Source organism: Vigna unguiculata, chromosome 9, assembly GCF_037176805.1.
Source record: "Vigna unguiculata cultivar grain cowpea cultivar isolate G323 ecotype 2 chromosome 9, ASM3717680v1, whole genome shotgun sequence".
NCBI classification, from domain to species: domain Eukaryota; kingdom Viridiplantae; phylum Streptophyta; class Magnoliopsida; order Fabales; family Fabaceae; genus Vigna; species Vigna unguiculata.
The window spans coordinates 7,409,957-7,427,612 of NC_140800.1; the positions used below are offsets into that span (position 1 = coordinate 7,409,957).

The 17,656-nt window shown below is 37.2% G+C and overlaps 1 protein-coding gene across 2 annotated transcripts; it reads right to left on the reverse strand.

Annotated features, from left to right (window-relative positions):
- Positions 1–4,888: 4,888 nt before the first annotated feature.
- On the reverse strand, positions 4,889–17,175 carry LOC114163390 (uncharacterized). 2 transcript variants are annotated; one of them, XM_028047697.2, is made up of 9 exons: positions 16,907–17,172; positions 13,858–14,245; positions 11,079–13,675; positions 10,817–10,941; positions 8,389–10,119; positions 8,111–8,159; positions 7,774–8,021; positions 6,723–6,824; positions 4,889–5,646 (listed from the first exon to the last, which is right to left on the reverse strand). In XM_028047697.2, exons 2-9 carry the CDS (start codon positions 14,048–14,050, stop codon positions 5,415–5,417), a joined length of 5,277 nt encoding a protein of 1,758 aa, XP_027903498.1. In that variant the 5' UTR covers positions 14,051–14,245; positions 16,907–17,172; the 3' UTR covers positions 4,889–5,414. The 2 variants fall into 2 exon arrangements, with proteins under 2 accessions (XP_027903498.1, XP_027903499.1); XM_028047698.2 differs by lacking the exon at positions 6,723–6,824 and having other exon boundaries at positions 16,907–17,175.
- Between the last annotated feature and the right edge of the window lie 481 nt (positions 17,176–17,656).

Consider the following 17,656-nt stretch of genomic DNA (forward strand, 5'->3'; position numbering starts at 1 on the left):
TGTTGCGCACACTAATCCTTCGTCACAACCATCTTTTGTGGATCCTCAATCTTTTGTTTTCGCCAGCAACAAATCTACTATCTTCAATGAATTTCTTAAATGGAGTAAGGATCGTAAGCTTTCTAGTTCCACGGCTTCTGTTGCCTACATATGTACATCTTTTGCTGGTTTGACTTAATCTTCGTTTGTTGGTCCTTGGGTGTTCGATTCAGGTGCCACTGATCACATTACTGGTAACAAATCTATGTTTTCCTCTTTGTCCTCTCTAGATAATTTACCCTCTGTTACAATGGCTAATGGGTCTCGTGTTTTAGCTCATGGTGTTGGGACTGTTGATCTTTTTCCTTTTTTATCCATTGGTAATGTTCTTTATGTCCCTGAGTCTCCTGTTAATTTATTATCCATTAGTCGTCTAACTCGATCTCTTGATTGTGTTATTTCCTTTACTCAATCATCTGTTTGTTTATAGGACCGGAGTTTGAGACAAGTGATTGACACTAGATGTGAGTCTCATGGTCTTTATCATTTTCGCCCTTCTCATGTTGGCGCAGTTATGGAGTCTCCACATCTTCTTCTTCATGCTCAATTAGGCCATCCTAGTCTTGCCAAGTTATCCAAGTTGATGTGTTAGTCGTGTCAGTTAGCAAGCATAGTCGTAGTTCTTTTCCTCGTAGTATCACACACAGTGCTTCATCCCCTTTTGCCTTAGTTCAATCTGACATTTGAAGACCTAGTCATGTTGCATCTAGTCTAGGTTTTCAATACTTTGTTACTTTAATTGATGATTATTCACGGTTTACTTAGTTATTTTTAATGAAGAATCGTTCTAAGTTATTTCATATCTTTCAATATTTTTTTAATGAAATTCAAACTTAATTTGGTGTTCCTATTAAAATTTTGCAAAGTGATAATGGTCATGAATATCTTCCAATTCTTTTAAACAATTTATGGCTTCGCGTGATCTTTTGCATCAAACTTCTTGTGCATATACACCTCAACAAAATGGGGTGACTAAACGGAAAAATAAACATCTTATTGAAACCGCTCGCACTCTTTTAATTCATAGTGAGATTTCTCATTCTTTTTGGGTTGATGTTGTTCTTACTGCATGTTATCTTATTAATCGCATGTCTTCTTCAATTTTAAATAATAAAATACCTCATTCCATTTTATTTCCTCATGAACCTCTTCATCCTTTACCTCTCAAGTTTTTAGGTCTACATGTTTTGTGCACAATTTTAGTCTTGGGCTTGATAAATTGTCTCTTCGATCACACAAATGTGTTTTTTTAGGGTTTACGCGATCCCAAAAAGGATACAAGTGTTTTTCTCCTTCAATGAGTCTTCATTTTACTATAAAAGTTCTTCTCATTCCATTGAGTCTCCATCTAATACCGTCGATTTTCCTAGTCTTGTCAATATTCCTATGATTTGTGATCTTCCAAGTGTGCCTTGTACGCCATCAATTTCTGTTCCACCACCTCTTCAAGTTTATAGTCGCCGCCATCGTCCTCAACAACCAGCAAGTGACTCACCTCAAGTGCCAACTATTGTGTCTCCTCTAGATCCGACAACTGAGTCTCCCTTTCCACCGAGTGACCTTCTAATCGCACTCAGAAAAGATATATGTTCTACACGTAATCCTTCTATTCATTATATTGCTTTAAGTTACCATAAATTATCTTCACCTTTTTATGCATGTCTTTCGTCTATTTCTTCTATGACCATTCCAAAATCTGTTCGTGATGTTATAGCCTATCCTGATTGGTGTCAAGCCATGCTCGATGATTTGAGTGCTCTTCATAATAGTGGAACTTGGGAGCTTGTCTCATTACCGTCTAGGAAATCTATTATTGGTTGGAGGTGGATTTTTGCTATTAAAGTTGAACCTGATGGTACTATTGATCGTCTCAAAGCACGTCTTGTGGCCAAAGGTTACACCCAAATCTTTGGGTTGGATTATGGTGGTACTTTTTCTCCAATGGCGAAGATGGCTTCTATTCGTTTATTTATTGCCATGGCGGCTCTTCAAAAATGGCCTTTTTATCAATTGGACGTTAAAAATGTTTTCCTCAATGGCGATTTGCAAGAAGAGATTTATATGCAGTAACCTCCTGGATTTGTTGCTCAATGGGAGTCTTCTGGGTTGGTATGTTGTCTTCGCAAATCTTTATATGGCCTAAAACAGTCTCCAAGGGTCTGGTATGAAAAATTTAGCAATGTTGTTCAACAATTTGGTATGACTCAGTATGAGGTAGATCATTCAATTTTTTATCGTCACTCAAGTGCTAGATGTGTCTACTTGATAGTGTATGATGATAACATTGTTCTTACTAGCAATGATAACCATGGCATCTCTCAAATGAAACATCTTTGTGATCATTTTCAAACCAAAGATCTTGGAACACTGGATTGATAAATTCAAAATCTATTGACACACCCATGAATCCCAATACTAAACTTCTACCAAATCAGGGGAAGCCTATGTCAGATCTCGAACAGTATAGAAGATTAGTTGGGAAATTGAATTATCTTACAGTTACTCGTCCTGACATTTCCTTTGCAATCAATGTGGTAAGCCAATATGTGCGAAGATCATTAGAATGAAGTCATTTGTATACTGAAGTATATTAAAGGATCTCAGGGTAAAGGGTTGTATATGGTTCTAATAACCATGCAAGAGTTTTTTGTTATTCAAATGTTGATTGGACATGATCTCCTTATAACAGAAGGTCTACATCCAGATATTGTGTCTCCATTGGAGGTAACTTGATCTCTTGGAAAAGCAAGAAACAAAGTGTTGTGGCAAGGTCTAGTGCAGAAGCAGAATATAAAGTCATGGATTCAACCACTTGTAAGCTTGTTTAGCTTAAGCAATTGCTCAAAGAATTACAATTTGTAACATTAATCAAATGATACTTATATGTGACAATCAAGCTACCTATTATATAAGTTCTAATCTTGTCTTTCATGAGAGGACTAAACACTTTAAGATTGACTGTCATTTCATTCGAGAAAAGATTATGTCTAGAGACATCAAGACTGAGTTTGTTAACTCAAGTGATCAATTAACAGATATTTTCACTAAGTCTTTACGGGGACCGAGAATTAGTTATATTTGTAACAAGCTTGGTATATACGATTTGTATGCACCAGCTTGAAGAGGAGTGTTAAGATATCTTTAATATTTTATTTTCTGTTTCTATTGTTATTATTCTTCATATGTATTTTAGGCTTAATCCATATGTTCTTTATTATAAATACAGCCCTTATGTATATTTTCTACACAAGGAAGATTAATCTCAAACCACATTTTCTCTATATTCAACAAGAACATATTAAATCCAATTTGTTGCCTCAAGCCACAAAGTTTTGGGATAAACAAACAAAATTCACCATTATGCGATTCTTTATCTCAATCAATCCATTCTATTACGGAGTGCAAGCATTGCTAAGATTCCCTTTAAGGCCACTTTATTTACAAAACTGAAACTCTCGTGAGTGGAATTCACCCCGTCGACGTGTAGGCACTTGATATATATACCTATCTACTTCTCAACAAGATTCTTGAAACATTTATATGGTTAAAGCGTCTAATCTTTCTACTAAGTAAACCATGCTTTTCTGCTAAACTTGATATAATTTGCCTCTTTGTCTCATGTAGGACATCATACTAAAAATGGCCAATTTGGTGATATAGATAACATCCCACAGTGGCTTTATTAAAAGCACAAGGCCCTCTTTCTCAACATTTTCCTCTGAAATTTTCTCTACCATGTGACCTCTTCCTCCATTTCTTCACCGATGGGTCACTTTCAAGGCATGTTCTTCTCCATTGCTCCAATGAAACTTTTGTTCATGCACTATGAGTGAACTTTGAAATTCAACAATTGTGAGTGCATCAATATCCTAGATTATTTTATTGAGACTACAACTTAATTGAAGTTTTCCGTCTATGTTCTAAGGATTTTATCGAGAATAGAAACATCTTTCAATTGTTTTCCACTCACCCTTATCTTGTTTGCTACTGCCAGACTCGAGCAAAATATTCATTAATGCTCTCGCCTATCTACATTCCCAGAATTTCAAAATATCTCAAAGGTTGACGAACTGAGCACTTCACCCTAGCACTCCCTTCCAATATAGTTTCAAGAATGCTTGTCAATTGATTGGAAAGGCAGTTCCTCACCTTAAGATTCAATTCAGTTTCAGTTCCACAAGGCTTTTAGTTGCACCTCTGTCACAGCTGCTCCCGCTGCTTGCCCCTCACGCCCTGTGTTCAACCAAACTCCAATATTCTTTCAACCTTAAGATCTCCATAAGCATATTCCAATGGTCGTAGTGACCATCAAAGAGCAGAATAGCTGGTTGGATGAACGACCCCTCACTTGACATCTCCATGAAAGCCACGTGTTTAAACTCTGGTGTCTGCAAGTCAAACTTAGGACTGCAACTTCCTTTTCTCACAAGCCCAGTTGACGTTCTAACAGTACTTACTAGACACATTTCAAACAATCTACAAGCTCAAATGGAGAGAATGACTTGTGTATGGCTTTATAGCCACATTACAACAGCAAGATAAAAGAAAAAACTGCAGTAAACATAGCATTATCTTAGCTGCACAATTTACATAACAAACTAAATAAAATATATTTGTAAAGACTAGGAGTTTTCAAAACAGAAAAATAACCAAGTAAACCTTAATTTAAAAACAACAAACTTCTTCACTTGGAGTAATTGTTTAAATTGATATATCCAATGACTAGATGTCCGCAAGACAATCATCTGTACACAATCAACTAATATTAATAATTAAGTGCCAATTTTTATCCAAGATTATTTTAGAGACAAGTTCTATGAGTAATAAATGGAGATTTAGTAACAGCAAATTGGTGTATATAGTCGTCAATCAATACTGATTAAATACCAAAAGTAAATTATGTCCACAACTTTTGACGCACTTACATTTGTTGATGGCAATGTAACATCCCTGTCAAAGGGGTTTTGCAATGGGAAGAACTACAAGGAAAGTGCAGAGAAAATGATTTGATATTGAAACAAACAAAAATGACAAGTGAAGACCTATGCTTAATCAGACAAAACCAAGCCAAATGGTATGGTTAAACCTTAATAGACTGCATATATAATTTGCTATATACAAATGGCTTGGAACCTGAAAATCATAAGATAACTAGATTGAAAAGATCTACACATACATACAAATATATAGATTGCAAGATCTACAGCCTCCGGCGATTGATGAGGCAATCTAACATACCATTCTTCCCCTACATTGCCAGTTGTATGGTTCTATGGTGATGAAGTGCAATAATAGAAGTTGAAAGAAAAGGACCAGAAACAGGAGGTTGTGGAGTCAGTTGATCAAAAAGGATAGAAAAATGAATTAATAAATTATCAAAGTGAGAGACATTGTACCCTGTCTGGGAGATTCCTAGGCAATGGAACTGCAGTAACATATTTAAGGGGGAACGATTTTTGAGCATTAGTATTTGCATCGGAAGATGAGGCCTCTGCCCCATCATTTTGTCCCCGCCCATGGAACTTCGCAAATCGATTGATGACTGAATATCTTTCCAAATCTTGACATTCCAGCCTCAAGTCCAAAATTGAGGCCTTGTTATTTAATCTACATCACCAATATGAAATGACATAAAAATAAGTACAACAAATTGTAGCTGTCATGTAAAGATTAATTTAAGAATTAGAATGAAATACAACACAATGATGTAACACTAGCAGCAGGTAACCAACTTAGAGGACAACGTGACGGCCAAATTTTCCACATGCGCTCCATGAGTTATAGATATTGATATACCACCATTAAAAGGGTAGGGAGGATTAGGACAAAGAAATTTTGAACAACTTCATGGTGTAACAAGTTACAAAAGCATTAGACATGAAGAGAAATAGACATGAAATTTTATGTAGCTAGATCTGTGGCAAAAGATTGTAAGCCTAATTGTACAGGTGTCACGGAAAATTAATAATATTAATGTAATAAGTTATGGTGAATAGCTTCCCAAGCTCATGCAGAAAACAAAATACTCTATATAATGATCCAACATTCAATCACAGATATCATAGTATATATTTTCAATAGTAGTCACTATCACAGATAATAGAGGGGAGCCCCCAAAATCACTACAGTGAGATGCCCACTACAGTGAAAATAGACAAACTACGTATATATTTTCAATTATTTAACGAATAATGTATTTGCTTAATAATATTTTATATTCTTCTGCTTATTATTATTATTATTATTATTATTATTATTATTATTATTATTATTATTATTATATATATTTCTTCTTAGTATATTAGATATAGTTATCAATTTATATACATTCTGTTTATATATTATTTTATACTATATATTTGTCTCTATTACATAATATTATGCTAAATATCTTTTAAATATTATAATTCCCTATAGTTTTTTAGTAGCATAATATATGGGAGTAAGGTTAAAGTGAAACACCTTGAAAGGTGGTCCATTATGGACCTCAATTTAGAACTGCTGGATTAGAATGACAAATCTATGCCAACCTTCAAGAGTTCAATACCAAAGCACATGCTCATATTTGCATGCATAGAAAGATGAACCCATGCATCAGGTTTGCTACTTGTATAGACCAGACACCCAATGTAGAAAATAAAAAAAATGGGTATAGAGCATAAAAATATATACTACAATAGTACCTCAATATATCGTCTTCCAGTTTCCTTGTTCTACCGACAAAGTCCGTAACTTTCAAAATGTACTCATCAATTTTATCAGACGACTTACTCTTTTCATGTAGTCTACAGAAAACATCAATCAAAAATGTTAATTGCTATATAAGGTAGAATGTAAAGTAGAGAATATTCGGTTTACAACACATCATTCAATGACTATATTAGAATTTGATTTTCTTGACTTACAAATATTGATCTATATTAACAGGAACTTCCAATCCTATGGTAAATTTTGGGATAAATTAGGAGGTATAATGTTATCCGAGTGATTGACCTACACCAACGTAAACACAGATCCCTTATACATCCATCATTGTTGTCAATCCTAAATAACAGTACAGAGTGGCTGATCCCGAAAGTGCTACAGCAGGTAGCGGGATGGATCTTACCCAAACAATTAGAACACAAAGACAAAAGCCTTCCCAGCAGGTCAGGTCAGCTACATGGATCACAATACACCATTTGCCGAGGTTAAAAACCAAAGCTACAGGAGAGATGCTTAGAAGAGACCATATGACAGTGAGATAAACAACCTGGAATAAAGACTGAAAAACCAGACCAACACTAGAACAATACTGAGTAAGGCAGCAAAGGTCATGGTTGGCCAGAACCAAAGACAGGTTCACAAGAAAATGGCCACTACAGTCTCGGGGATTTCCAGAAACTACGGAGAACAAAGGTTTGGGTAGCCAAAAACTGTCACATATAGTCAGAAAATGCTAGAAATGCTGCCACAGATGGGTAAATGTTTGTCAAAAAGTAGAACAGTATACTTCATAGGAGTCAGCAAAAAATAAAGTTTCAGTTCTGATTCAGAGGGCCAAGTCCTGATTCGACCACCTAAAACAGCCCTAAATGACACTGATTCATGGTTAAAATAGGATTTTTGAGATCCATTCAAATAGTTCCCCACTTTATTTCTCTAGCAAACTCCAATCAACAGAACCACTATTTGGTGCTATTAACAACTATGGCATGCATACATAGATGCACAAGGCTTGGGGGGTCCACTTACAAGTTCTTACTGCCGGGAGCCAAAAGTGTATCACATCTGGACCATGAAATTGAACTGCATGCTTCTCCTGAGGCTAATCTGGCAACTGAGTAGACCATACTCTCATGATGCAACTTCACATCTGCTATAAGAACTGAAGCTGGAGGAGGACCAAGTAGCTGCTGCATCAGCTGTGTAGTCAAGACAAGCCTTCTTTTCGACTTCACCACTGCTGACAAATCTTCAACTACCTCCACACTGTCTTCAACCTATAATTATAATTGTACAGAGTAAAGTGAACGTATTAATTATAGAATTATAGATTCATGAGTGTAGACTAATTTTATTGGAAACAAACCTTCTCAATCAGTCTGTTTGCACTTCGCGCCCAGTCTAACTCAGACTCGCTGCCAAAAATAAGATAAGAAATTTAAATTATGGGAGAACAAAATACTTGACATATTAATAAACATACAACAATATTAAATTAGTCACACTACCAAAGGAAGTACTAGGCATTTTTCTCACAAAAACAACTAAAACAACATAATATCAACCAGTGACACATGATCTTTTCCTACTCTAACAGCAACAACAAAAAATTAGCACATTAAATCACGTAGTTTTGACAAGCACCTAATATCTCGAAGCCTTTCAGAACCTTCTAATATTTCTTTATGCCATGGTATAAATTCAGATGTGGCACTTTTTCGCTTCTTTGGCCTCACAAAAAGCAATTCAGGCTCACTGGCAGGAGTCGATAACTGAGAGTCTACAGGCTTACTTGCAACTGACAGAGACATTGAACTTTCCCTTGGGTTACTTATCAGAGAATCGCTAACATTTTGAGTTTGCTCTATTGATTGGTTTGGTACAATGAAAGGCTGGTCCATAATCTTAGCAGCAGTAATCTTCTGTACATTATACATTGGCAACATCTTACCATTCTTATAAGTTCCATATCGCTCAAACCATGATGGTGCCATCTGAGGATTTACCAGAGAATAATCACTTTTAACAGAAGTTGCTTTATTACTGTCAGCAACCTCAGCTTTTTTACCATAACCAATCTCCTCTTGAGAAGATGCATTAGTGTCCTGTCCGTCAAAGGGCTTTGTTGGAAAGCTGAGCATATTAGGATTTGGTGATAACATGGAATTATTACCTGTACCATCTTTGACCACACTATCATATCCATGTAACAGTTGTTGCCCACGGTTGGAATCTACCAGCTGCTCATCCACCACATTATCAGATACTTTCAATCTCTTCACATCTCGATTACTAGGATCAGCCTCTGTGTTTCTTGTGGGTTGAACTTGATCCAACAATGAGATATTATTATTCAAAACAATGTTTGCTCTTAATGATCGACCAAAAGCCTCAATATCTCTGGGAGTAGCACCTGGGCTAGGTTGAGTTGCATCAAATGTATGTTTCCCAGCAGGTTCCTTCAGGTGTGATGCACCTGCAGCCTCTTCAGCAGTAACATCATTCTCAGGTAATGTCTGCTGCACAGAAATTTCTTTAAGCAAGTTTACCCCAGAGCTGTTGGAGTAAGCAGCACAAGGACCGGTATCAGTGACATCATTACCATCTTTCTCAAAACCATCATCACCTGGATTTTGTGAGCCAGTGATCATTTCACGATCATTAATTTGTTGGGGTGGGGATAGAAACCTCGAAGCATTAGGATGCTGCTTGCTAGAAAAACAGGTCCATGCATTGTGTGTAACTTTTGAAACAGTGCCTTGTTGAGATGCACTAAAAGTAACAGAAGATTGAGTGGCAGCCTCAGCTGTCAAAATTTGGTTGCCAGGATCTCTAGGATGATCTTGGTCTATACCATTCAGCTGCGACATATCCTGAGCAGGAGCCAATTCAGATTGACTAGTTTGAGCTTTTTCACAGTACTCATCGGTATGATTCATGGAAGCAGTGAAAGTTACATTGGCAGATTGAGTATTTGCTACTTGTCCACCAAAATTTGCCAAACTCTGATTTTGAGAATGGACCCTGGAGAAAGGAAAGCCAGATGTAAAAGCCTGGGGAATGCTTCCCAGCACATCATATTGTGAGGCCTTATCAAAAATATTTCCTTGCGTGCTAGAAATATTACTCCTAAGCTCCCCATGAGATGGATCTCGAGAAGTAAAAGTCTGATTAGTACCTAACCATGTTTCATCCTTATCCCTGGTCTCAGACATGTGTGGCGCAGTGTGATCTTTCTCTATTGAGCTACGAGAAGATACCACAGGAAGCCTTTGAGTAGGAGGAGCCAATTGTAGACCAAAGCCCTGAGACAAAAGACTTTGATTCTGCTGATGATGTGCAACCGACCCATCAGAAGATTCAGTTTCAGGCCCCCTGAAAAATAAATGGCAGTTAGAAAAACTAGTGTTTCTTGCAATTCCACGACCCTTGACTGGTCCACTTAACCAAACATCGAGAATATTTTTACTACAATAGTTTTAAGAAATTGAAGTAAACAGCTGATCTAAGGTCATCTCAGTCATGCAATAGTAGGTGAAGGAAAGAAAGGAAATGAAAAACAGGTATCAGCACCAACTAGACCTAAAGTTTAGCACATGCAAATGTAAAAAAAAAAAAAATGCATGTCATGATTACCTTTCACAACAGCAAGCAGAATTTTTTACCAAAAGATGGAAGTGGTAAATCATCATTGTTATTTGGCCTCCCAATGTTGGCACCCCAAATAACAACAATCATTTGCAGCACCCCAAGTACCATAAAAACAATTGAAAGAGTTATACAAGCAAGAAGGGGGAACTAGGCCAAAAGCCACAAAGAAAACCTACAACGTGGCAAATAAAATCTGTCTTTAAAGAATTACATAACTTGAGAAATCAGGTATATTATCCCACCAAGCAAATAATTTTAACAATAATTAAACATACCACATGCAAAAGTAAAAAGAATGCATACCATGGTCACCTTTCATGACAGAAGAGATTATTTCAATAACAATTAAGCAGTATCACATGAAGGCACTGAATTTATACAAGTAAACTAAAGCATGAAGAATTTTTCAACATTCAACTACCTGGGCGAAATAATCTTCTGTGAGGCATAATTCCCAACACTTCTATCAAATGAGGTTATTTTTTTTGGCATTTGACCCGGGAGTATGCTTTTTGAAGCATTTTTATCCAAGCTTATTGAGTCACCCTGAAAATTAGGTACGTGTTTCAGACACGTTGTAAAGGAACAGGATACAATCGACTCAGGATTTTTCAAGACAGGAAATTTTAAGCAAATAATAGGGACAAGAATAAAAGTATATAACAAGGTAACTAACAAAGTACCTTATTTATTTCATTATAATTCCTGTCAGAATGACCATAATTTGACTGTCCAAGATAGCTTTGGTCCTGACCTTTAAGCCCTCCAAAGGGCTGATGGGCCATAGGCTGTGAATTTATGGCACGCTTGTTTCCATAAGGTTCCACTTCAACACCCAGATCCCCCATTGGGTGATACTGAAATTTACGAGTCACAAGAGGTCTTCGATTACCCTGACCAGATAACTTTGGACTATGCAAATCATTGCCATCAAAACTACTATTTTCTCTCATACCACCAGCTCTAGGATGCGAAGGATTAGAGCCAAGACTATCTGCTGATTTTTCCTTTTTGTTAGAGTCCTCTAAATCATGTGTCTCACCATCCACCTTTCCATTCTTTGATGATTCCAAAACTAAGGGGTTCTTATCCATATGATGCTTATACTTTCCTGAAATCTCATTTCTTCTATAGCTCCCTGCTGACTCTGCATCCCTCCATACATCAACATTAGGAAGCTGCTTGTTGATATGCTGGCTGAACCATGGAGTGCCAGAACTTGGCAATCCAGCAATACCATTTGTGCCAAAATCCTCCCCACAAACCTGCATATTACCAGCAGATTTTACATGTTCCATTCCAACAGAGGAATTTGCATCAGAATCAGGTTCCCATATAGCAGGAACTTGGCCCATCTCCTCATGCACGGCCTTCTCATGATGAGGTTGCAATGAGTTTTCATTTTCATGGACTTTGAAATTTGAACTCCTGTCAAATGGTGGTGATTTCATAATATCCCATCCATTAGATTTATTGAAAGGATCACCACTACCATTTCCTGACAATATGGTTTGTTGGTTTTTCTCGAATCCTGAAGAGTTAGCAGCATTTCCGTATATATGACCACCTTCTGCAATTCGTTTTTGCTGAGGACTGCAATCTAACCATTTGCCTCTTTCTAAAAACTGTGGCATTGATCTCGAGGAATTACTCGGCAACCTGTTATGCTGTTCATGCAAAGTATCAGAACCTGACTGATGAAACCCAGAAACACCAGAATAAGTTTCAGAGGCATTTGGCCTATTAACATCATCAGGCCGAAGGAAAGGTCTTGAATTTATGTTGGGTGCAGATGGCACGTTATTGTCAGTCCAAACAGATTGTCCTTTGCTGCCATCAATAGTTGAAGGTCGCTCATTTCCATATGACCGTCCTGTATTCTGGAAACTTAGGCCACTAGACTCCTCTTGTTTGCCTATGTCACCACTAGAAGATTCTGCTACAGCAGACTGCATAAGTGCACTCCAACTCCCACTCTGAATAGATGGAAACCCGCTAAAACTATCTGTACTATCTAGCATATTGAAAGCACCTGAATTCCTGCCAAATCCATCCCACAGGCTGTCATCTGAACCAAACAAAATCTTCTCTTCCGTTGGATCTAAGGTAGCCACATTCTGGGAAGTAGGAGTCTGCACTAGCATTTTGTCCTGTGACATTTCCACAGATCCAGCAAGTTCTTGTCTCCCATGAAAATCTTGCATTGGAACAATTCGTTGCTCAGAATTCATTTGCTGCAAGTTCTCCATATTCAGTCCACTACTTATACCGCTAGAAGTAGAACCAAACATACTTTTCCCCTGAAGATCTGGCCTTGAAACTGAAGTCCCATCATTTGTGTTAATTTGGTTTGAAAATGCAGCATATTGATGAGGAGAAAATGAATTATCACCAGCTGATATGTGCTGCAGTGCAGGTTTGTCCCCATGAACATGAGAATACTGGTGGGGTATGGAAAGCTGAGGTGCTGCAGGCTTATCTGCTTGAACATGAGAATACAGGTTAGGAGTGCCCCTTGAACCAGAAATTGGAACCCCATAAAGAGACTGATCACCCTGATTAGGAGACAGACCCATCAGACGCAATGCCTGTCCTTGTTCAGGGGATAACATAAGTCCATTTGAGGCCCCATGAAGAATTGGAGAGGCACCATGCTGGAGCCAATTAGCATTAGTTGGTAATACTTCAGGCTGCCATATAAGGTTAGATGTCTCATTAATGGGAATGCCACTGAGAGATGCAGAATGGCTTCCAACTGCCTGTTTTGAAATGGAGGAAGTAGGAGTCATAGAATTTTGTTGCTTCGCTTCTATTTGATGAAATTGTTGTTGCCTCTGAAGTTCATGCATCTGGTTAAATACTGCTTGTTGCTGTAATAAATGCATTTCAGTTATTCCTGACTGCTGTCTAGGTAAAGGTTGAAGCATTGCACCATGTCGTCCAGTCATTTGCTGTTGACCTCCAAAAAAATCAAAATTGACTGGAGATTCAGTAGCATCATTCCTAGCCAAGTTTTTCTTGTAGAGTTCAAGACCACTCCCTTGGGACTCCAGCACTGGAATTCCCCTTGACAAACTATGCCAATCAGATTCTGTTTCCATTCCTAAAATGTTAGCTTCATTCTGCCTGGTCTGAAAGACCTGTTGTCCCTGTATATAGCCATTCACAGTTGATTGCTGGTTTCGCAATAAATTTCTGCCAGACTCATGCCTAAAACTGGTCTGCGATAGGTTCAAACCATGTCGCAAATGTGGAGAGCTTGTGTCCCCCTGCTCAGGATCTTTGTTCCAGGAAAGATAGATTGATTAGCATTCAATAAAGACAACCTCAAAAACACAAGGAAAAGTCTACAATTACTTATATAAAACCAATGAAATCATACAAAAATGGAAAATACAAATGGATAAAATATCATCATCAAACAAATTGAAGCTAAAAAGTCAAAGTTCATTGAACCTTTACCTGATTGTTGTTGATTAAAATTCTTCAAATTGGAAATAAAAGGCCCACCAATCGGTCTCTGACTACCAGCCCACAAATTGTTGCTTAGTCCTGGCCAGTTCCCATCAACCGCTTGAGAATGATATTGTCCCTGGGACAAGTTCTCTTGACCAAAAAAATTATGGACCCTGTCTCCTACTTCGTTTCCAGGCATAGATAACCCAGCCCACAAATTTTCAGCACACAACTATTTATATGAAGGTATAACTGATCAAGGGAAAAAGTTTAAAATATTTGAAAAACTACATAGCAGGAAGATCAAGAAAAGTATCTCCAAGTATGTATCATGCTGTCCAAAAACACACCTCTGAGCATCTACCATTTAACCCTTGAAATTATTAAAACATTCCTGCAGGTAAAAGATCATATGGAGTAAATTAACTACCGGAATAATTGCACAGAAATGTGACAGGTTAAAAATAACATACATGTCATACTTGGGGCCTTTTAACCAAAGCTCTTTAATGCATTATGTTAAATGTAACAGGCTTTAGGCCCATGTCATTTTATTTTCTTATTTATAAATGCATATCCCTATGTGCTCTAAACACATTAGGGATTTAGCCTATGCGTCTCTCTCTTGTAGTCAAATACACAAGAAAGAGTACATAGGACTATACACAACAGTGACACCTGGCAAGCATGGCCAGTAATATTAAATGCAAAATTAGCTTTCCAAAAGCAATGTTTCTAATCTGCACTACCTATTAGCAGCCTCTGCCCTATATTTGGAAATGGGTGTTGTTATTAAAGTTAATCAAAATAATTCATGTTATTTGATTCTGCCACCCACTATATATATATATATATATATATATATATATGTGTGTGTGTGTGTGTGTGTGTGTGCATATTTATATACATATACATATATGTGCATATTTATATACATACATACATATATTTATATACATACATACATATATTTATATACATATATATATATATATACACACACACACACATTGTGGCACCATACTACCAGGCAGCTGTTCTGCAAATAGAAAATCAAAGCTGCAATTAATTGCAAACACATAACCAGTTAACAGCCCTCAAGGAGTATCCAAAAACTTCAAATCAGCCAAAATCTCCAAATTTCCCCTTTTATACTGCATGTACACACACAAATGAAGAGCAAATATGAATAAAACATTTACCAAAAGCATACATCATCTCTGTTCATACTTAACTAATTTGTATGGCATCCAAAGGTATCAAATTTTAGGAACAAAACCTATTTTTAACAACTAACCCTAAATTAACTAGATGTATTCTATACAGTTCAGATGAGTTAATGTTTTAATCTTAACGACATGGTCATATAGATGAAATCATGATAATATCCAAAGTTGAGTAATGTTCTAAAGCCATCATTTTTCACGTGTGTTGAAAAAAAAAAAGGTCATACCAAGTAGTTTTACATACGCATATTTCTGTGTGAGTATGCACATAAAATAGTTGCATGTTTCATTCATACGCATACCAAGTGGAGTTTAAACCGAATTCAACCCCACTATTAACATGGTATCAGAGTCATTGTTTAAAAAAAAAGTCTATCCTAACGAGATTTCTTGCACACTCTGTTTCACCCGCTATCGAGCCACTAACGGACCACCCATTAATTTCTAGTCCCACGCACGAGTTGTATATACCTCGACGTGAGGAGATGTATTGGAAGTCCCACATCGACTAGAGATAAATAAGGTGCAAATCTCACCTTACAAGCCGGTTTTGTGGAGTTGAATTTGGCTTAAAGTCCACTAACATATGCTAATAGGTACAGCAAGCACTAATGTCACAACTCAGCAAATGACTGAACTTGCCCACATCTGCTGACTAGTTTTGAAGCTAAGCCAAACCAAAAACTCAATACATGTAGAATAATCATACAAAATTTTTAATAGCTCCATGCAATCATTTCATGTCATTGACATAATCTTCCACCCAATCTCAATTAGTAAGAAAACTGCAAACCATGCAATTCGACCAAATGACTGAAGTTGCACCAGTATTGTATTCAAAGACCTTCTTCTAACCCTATTTCCTAAGTTGTACCACCAATATAACAGGCGTCCAGAAGAGACAGACAGAAAGAGTAAAGCAATGAGCGAAGTTGCACCAGTATTGTATTCAAAGACCTTCTTCTAACCCTATTTCCAAAGTTGTACCACCAATATAACAGGCTTCCAGAAGAGACAGAAAGAGTAAAGCAATGACCGAAGTTGCACCAGTATTGTATTCAAAGACCTTCTTCTAACCCTACTTCCTAAGTTGTACCACCAATACAGCAGGCGTCCAGAAGAGGGAGAGAGAGTAAAGCAAGCAGATATATTAAAGCTTCGACCTCTAAATTTGTTATTTCAAGTTCTCCAAATTGAGCTGGAGAAAGTACCCCATAAATATCTTATAGAATTCTAAAAACTCAGTATATAAATTGGCATTAGAAAAAAACCATCATCACAGAAACAAAAAAAAAAAATCAAACTTCAAACTGCACGGTGTCATCAGAACTCCTATCCAATATAACCTTATCATATCTAGAGATAGGCTTCCATGGGATGCCAAGAATTGGAAGCAGCAAAACAAAAAGCAATGAAGGATCCAGCGCCAAAGCTAAAATCTAATAAAACAGGTCATCAAAAGTGATTATAATTCCATTTCTTTCCTTCCAGCTCTCCTCGATACAGAACGGGCCGAAACACACCAAAAAACAGTGAATTACAAATTTACAATTCCTCCTGTGAGCTCCTGCACCAGCTGAGCTGAAACCAAACAAGAAAACGCACATTCACGCTACAACACGCAAGATCGGAAGCACGTGCACAATTCCATTTCTAAAGCAGCATTCGAATCGACACCACCGCGCAGAACAGCTGAATGAGCTTGGGAGATTACACACGCGCACGCGTAGATTCGCTCCGTCTTTATTTTCATACTTTTCTATTTTTCTATGGAGAGAGGAAGAGGTAGCTAGGGTTTCTAGAGATAGAAAGAGAGGGCACGAACTCACAGTGACATTGAGAAGCTCCATTGAAGCACGGAGCTGATCCTCGAACGGCGAGCATCTAGGGTTTGCAGGAGCAGGAGCAGGAGCAGCAGCACCAGCACCAGCACCGAGGAGAGGGACGCTTTGTTTCGTTCTTGCTCGGACAGATAAAAAGGAGTGATCGAAATAGTGAGTGAAATTTTCAACGAACAAGAGGGGGACAGGTTCGGAGAAAGAAGCTGGGTGCTTCGGATCCGAGGCTGGGCCGTTTCTCGCAATTCGGGAAGCGTTTCAAAACGGAAGAGGGTGTGAGAAGAGTTGTTGGGGGTAAATTGGGTAAATGGAAATTCGGGTAGCTATCCAATTGGCTGTTGACAGGTGGCACCAATGTGGAGGGACCCGCTGCACCGTTCTTTCTCAACTGGTCTTTGTTTGTTATTTTTTTAATTTAACTTACATATCTAGCAATTTCTTACATAATAAAATTAATTTTTTAATATATGTGCATTATGACTAAAAGAGTAATGGAAATATATTTTATTTTTTTACATTTTAATTATCATATTTAATAATCATTCAAATTGTTTTTTATAATTTTAAAAAATATGAATATGCAATGTGACACTACCTGAACTTTCAATGGTAATAAACAAAACAAATTTTATTTTTGTAAGTAATTGAGACATGAGTTATAATTTCGCATCCTATAAAAAATTTAATCTGTAATATTTTGACATGTTAATAACGAATTCAGAATATTTTAAAATTATTCAA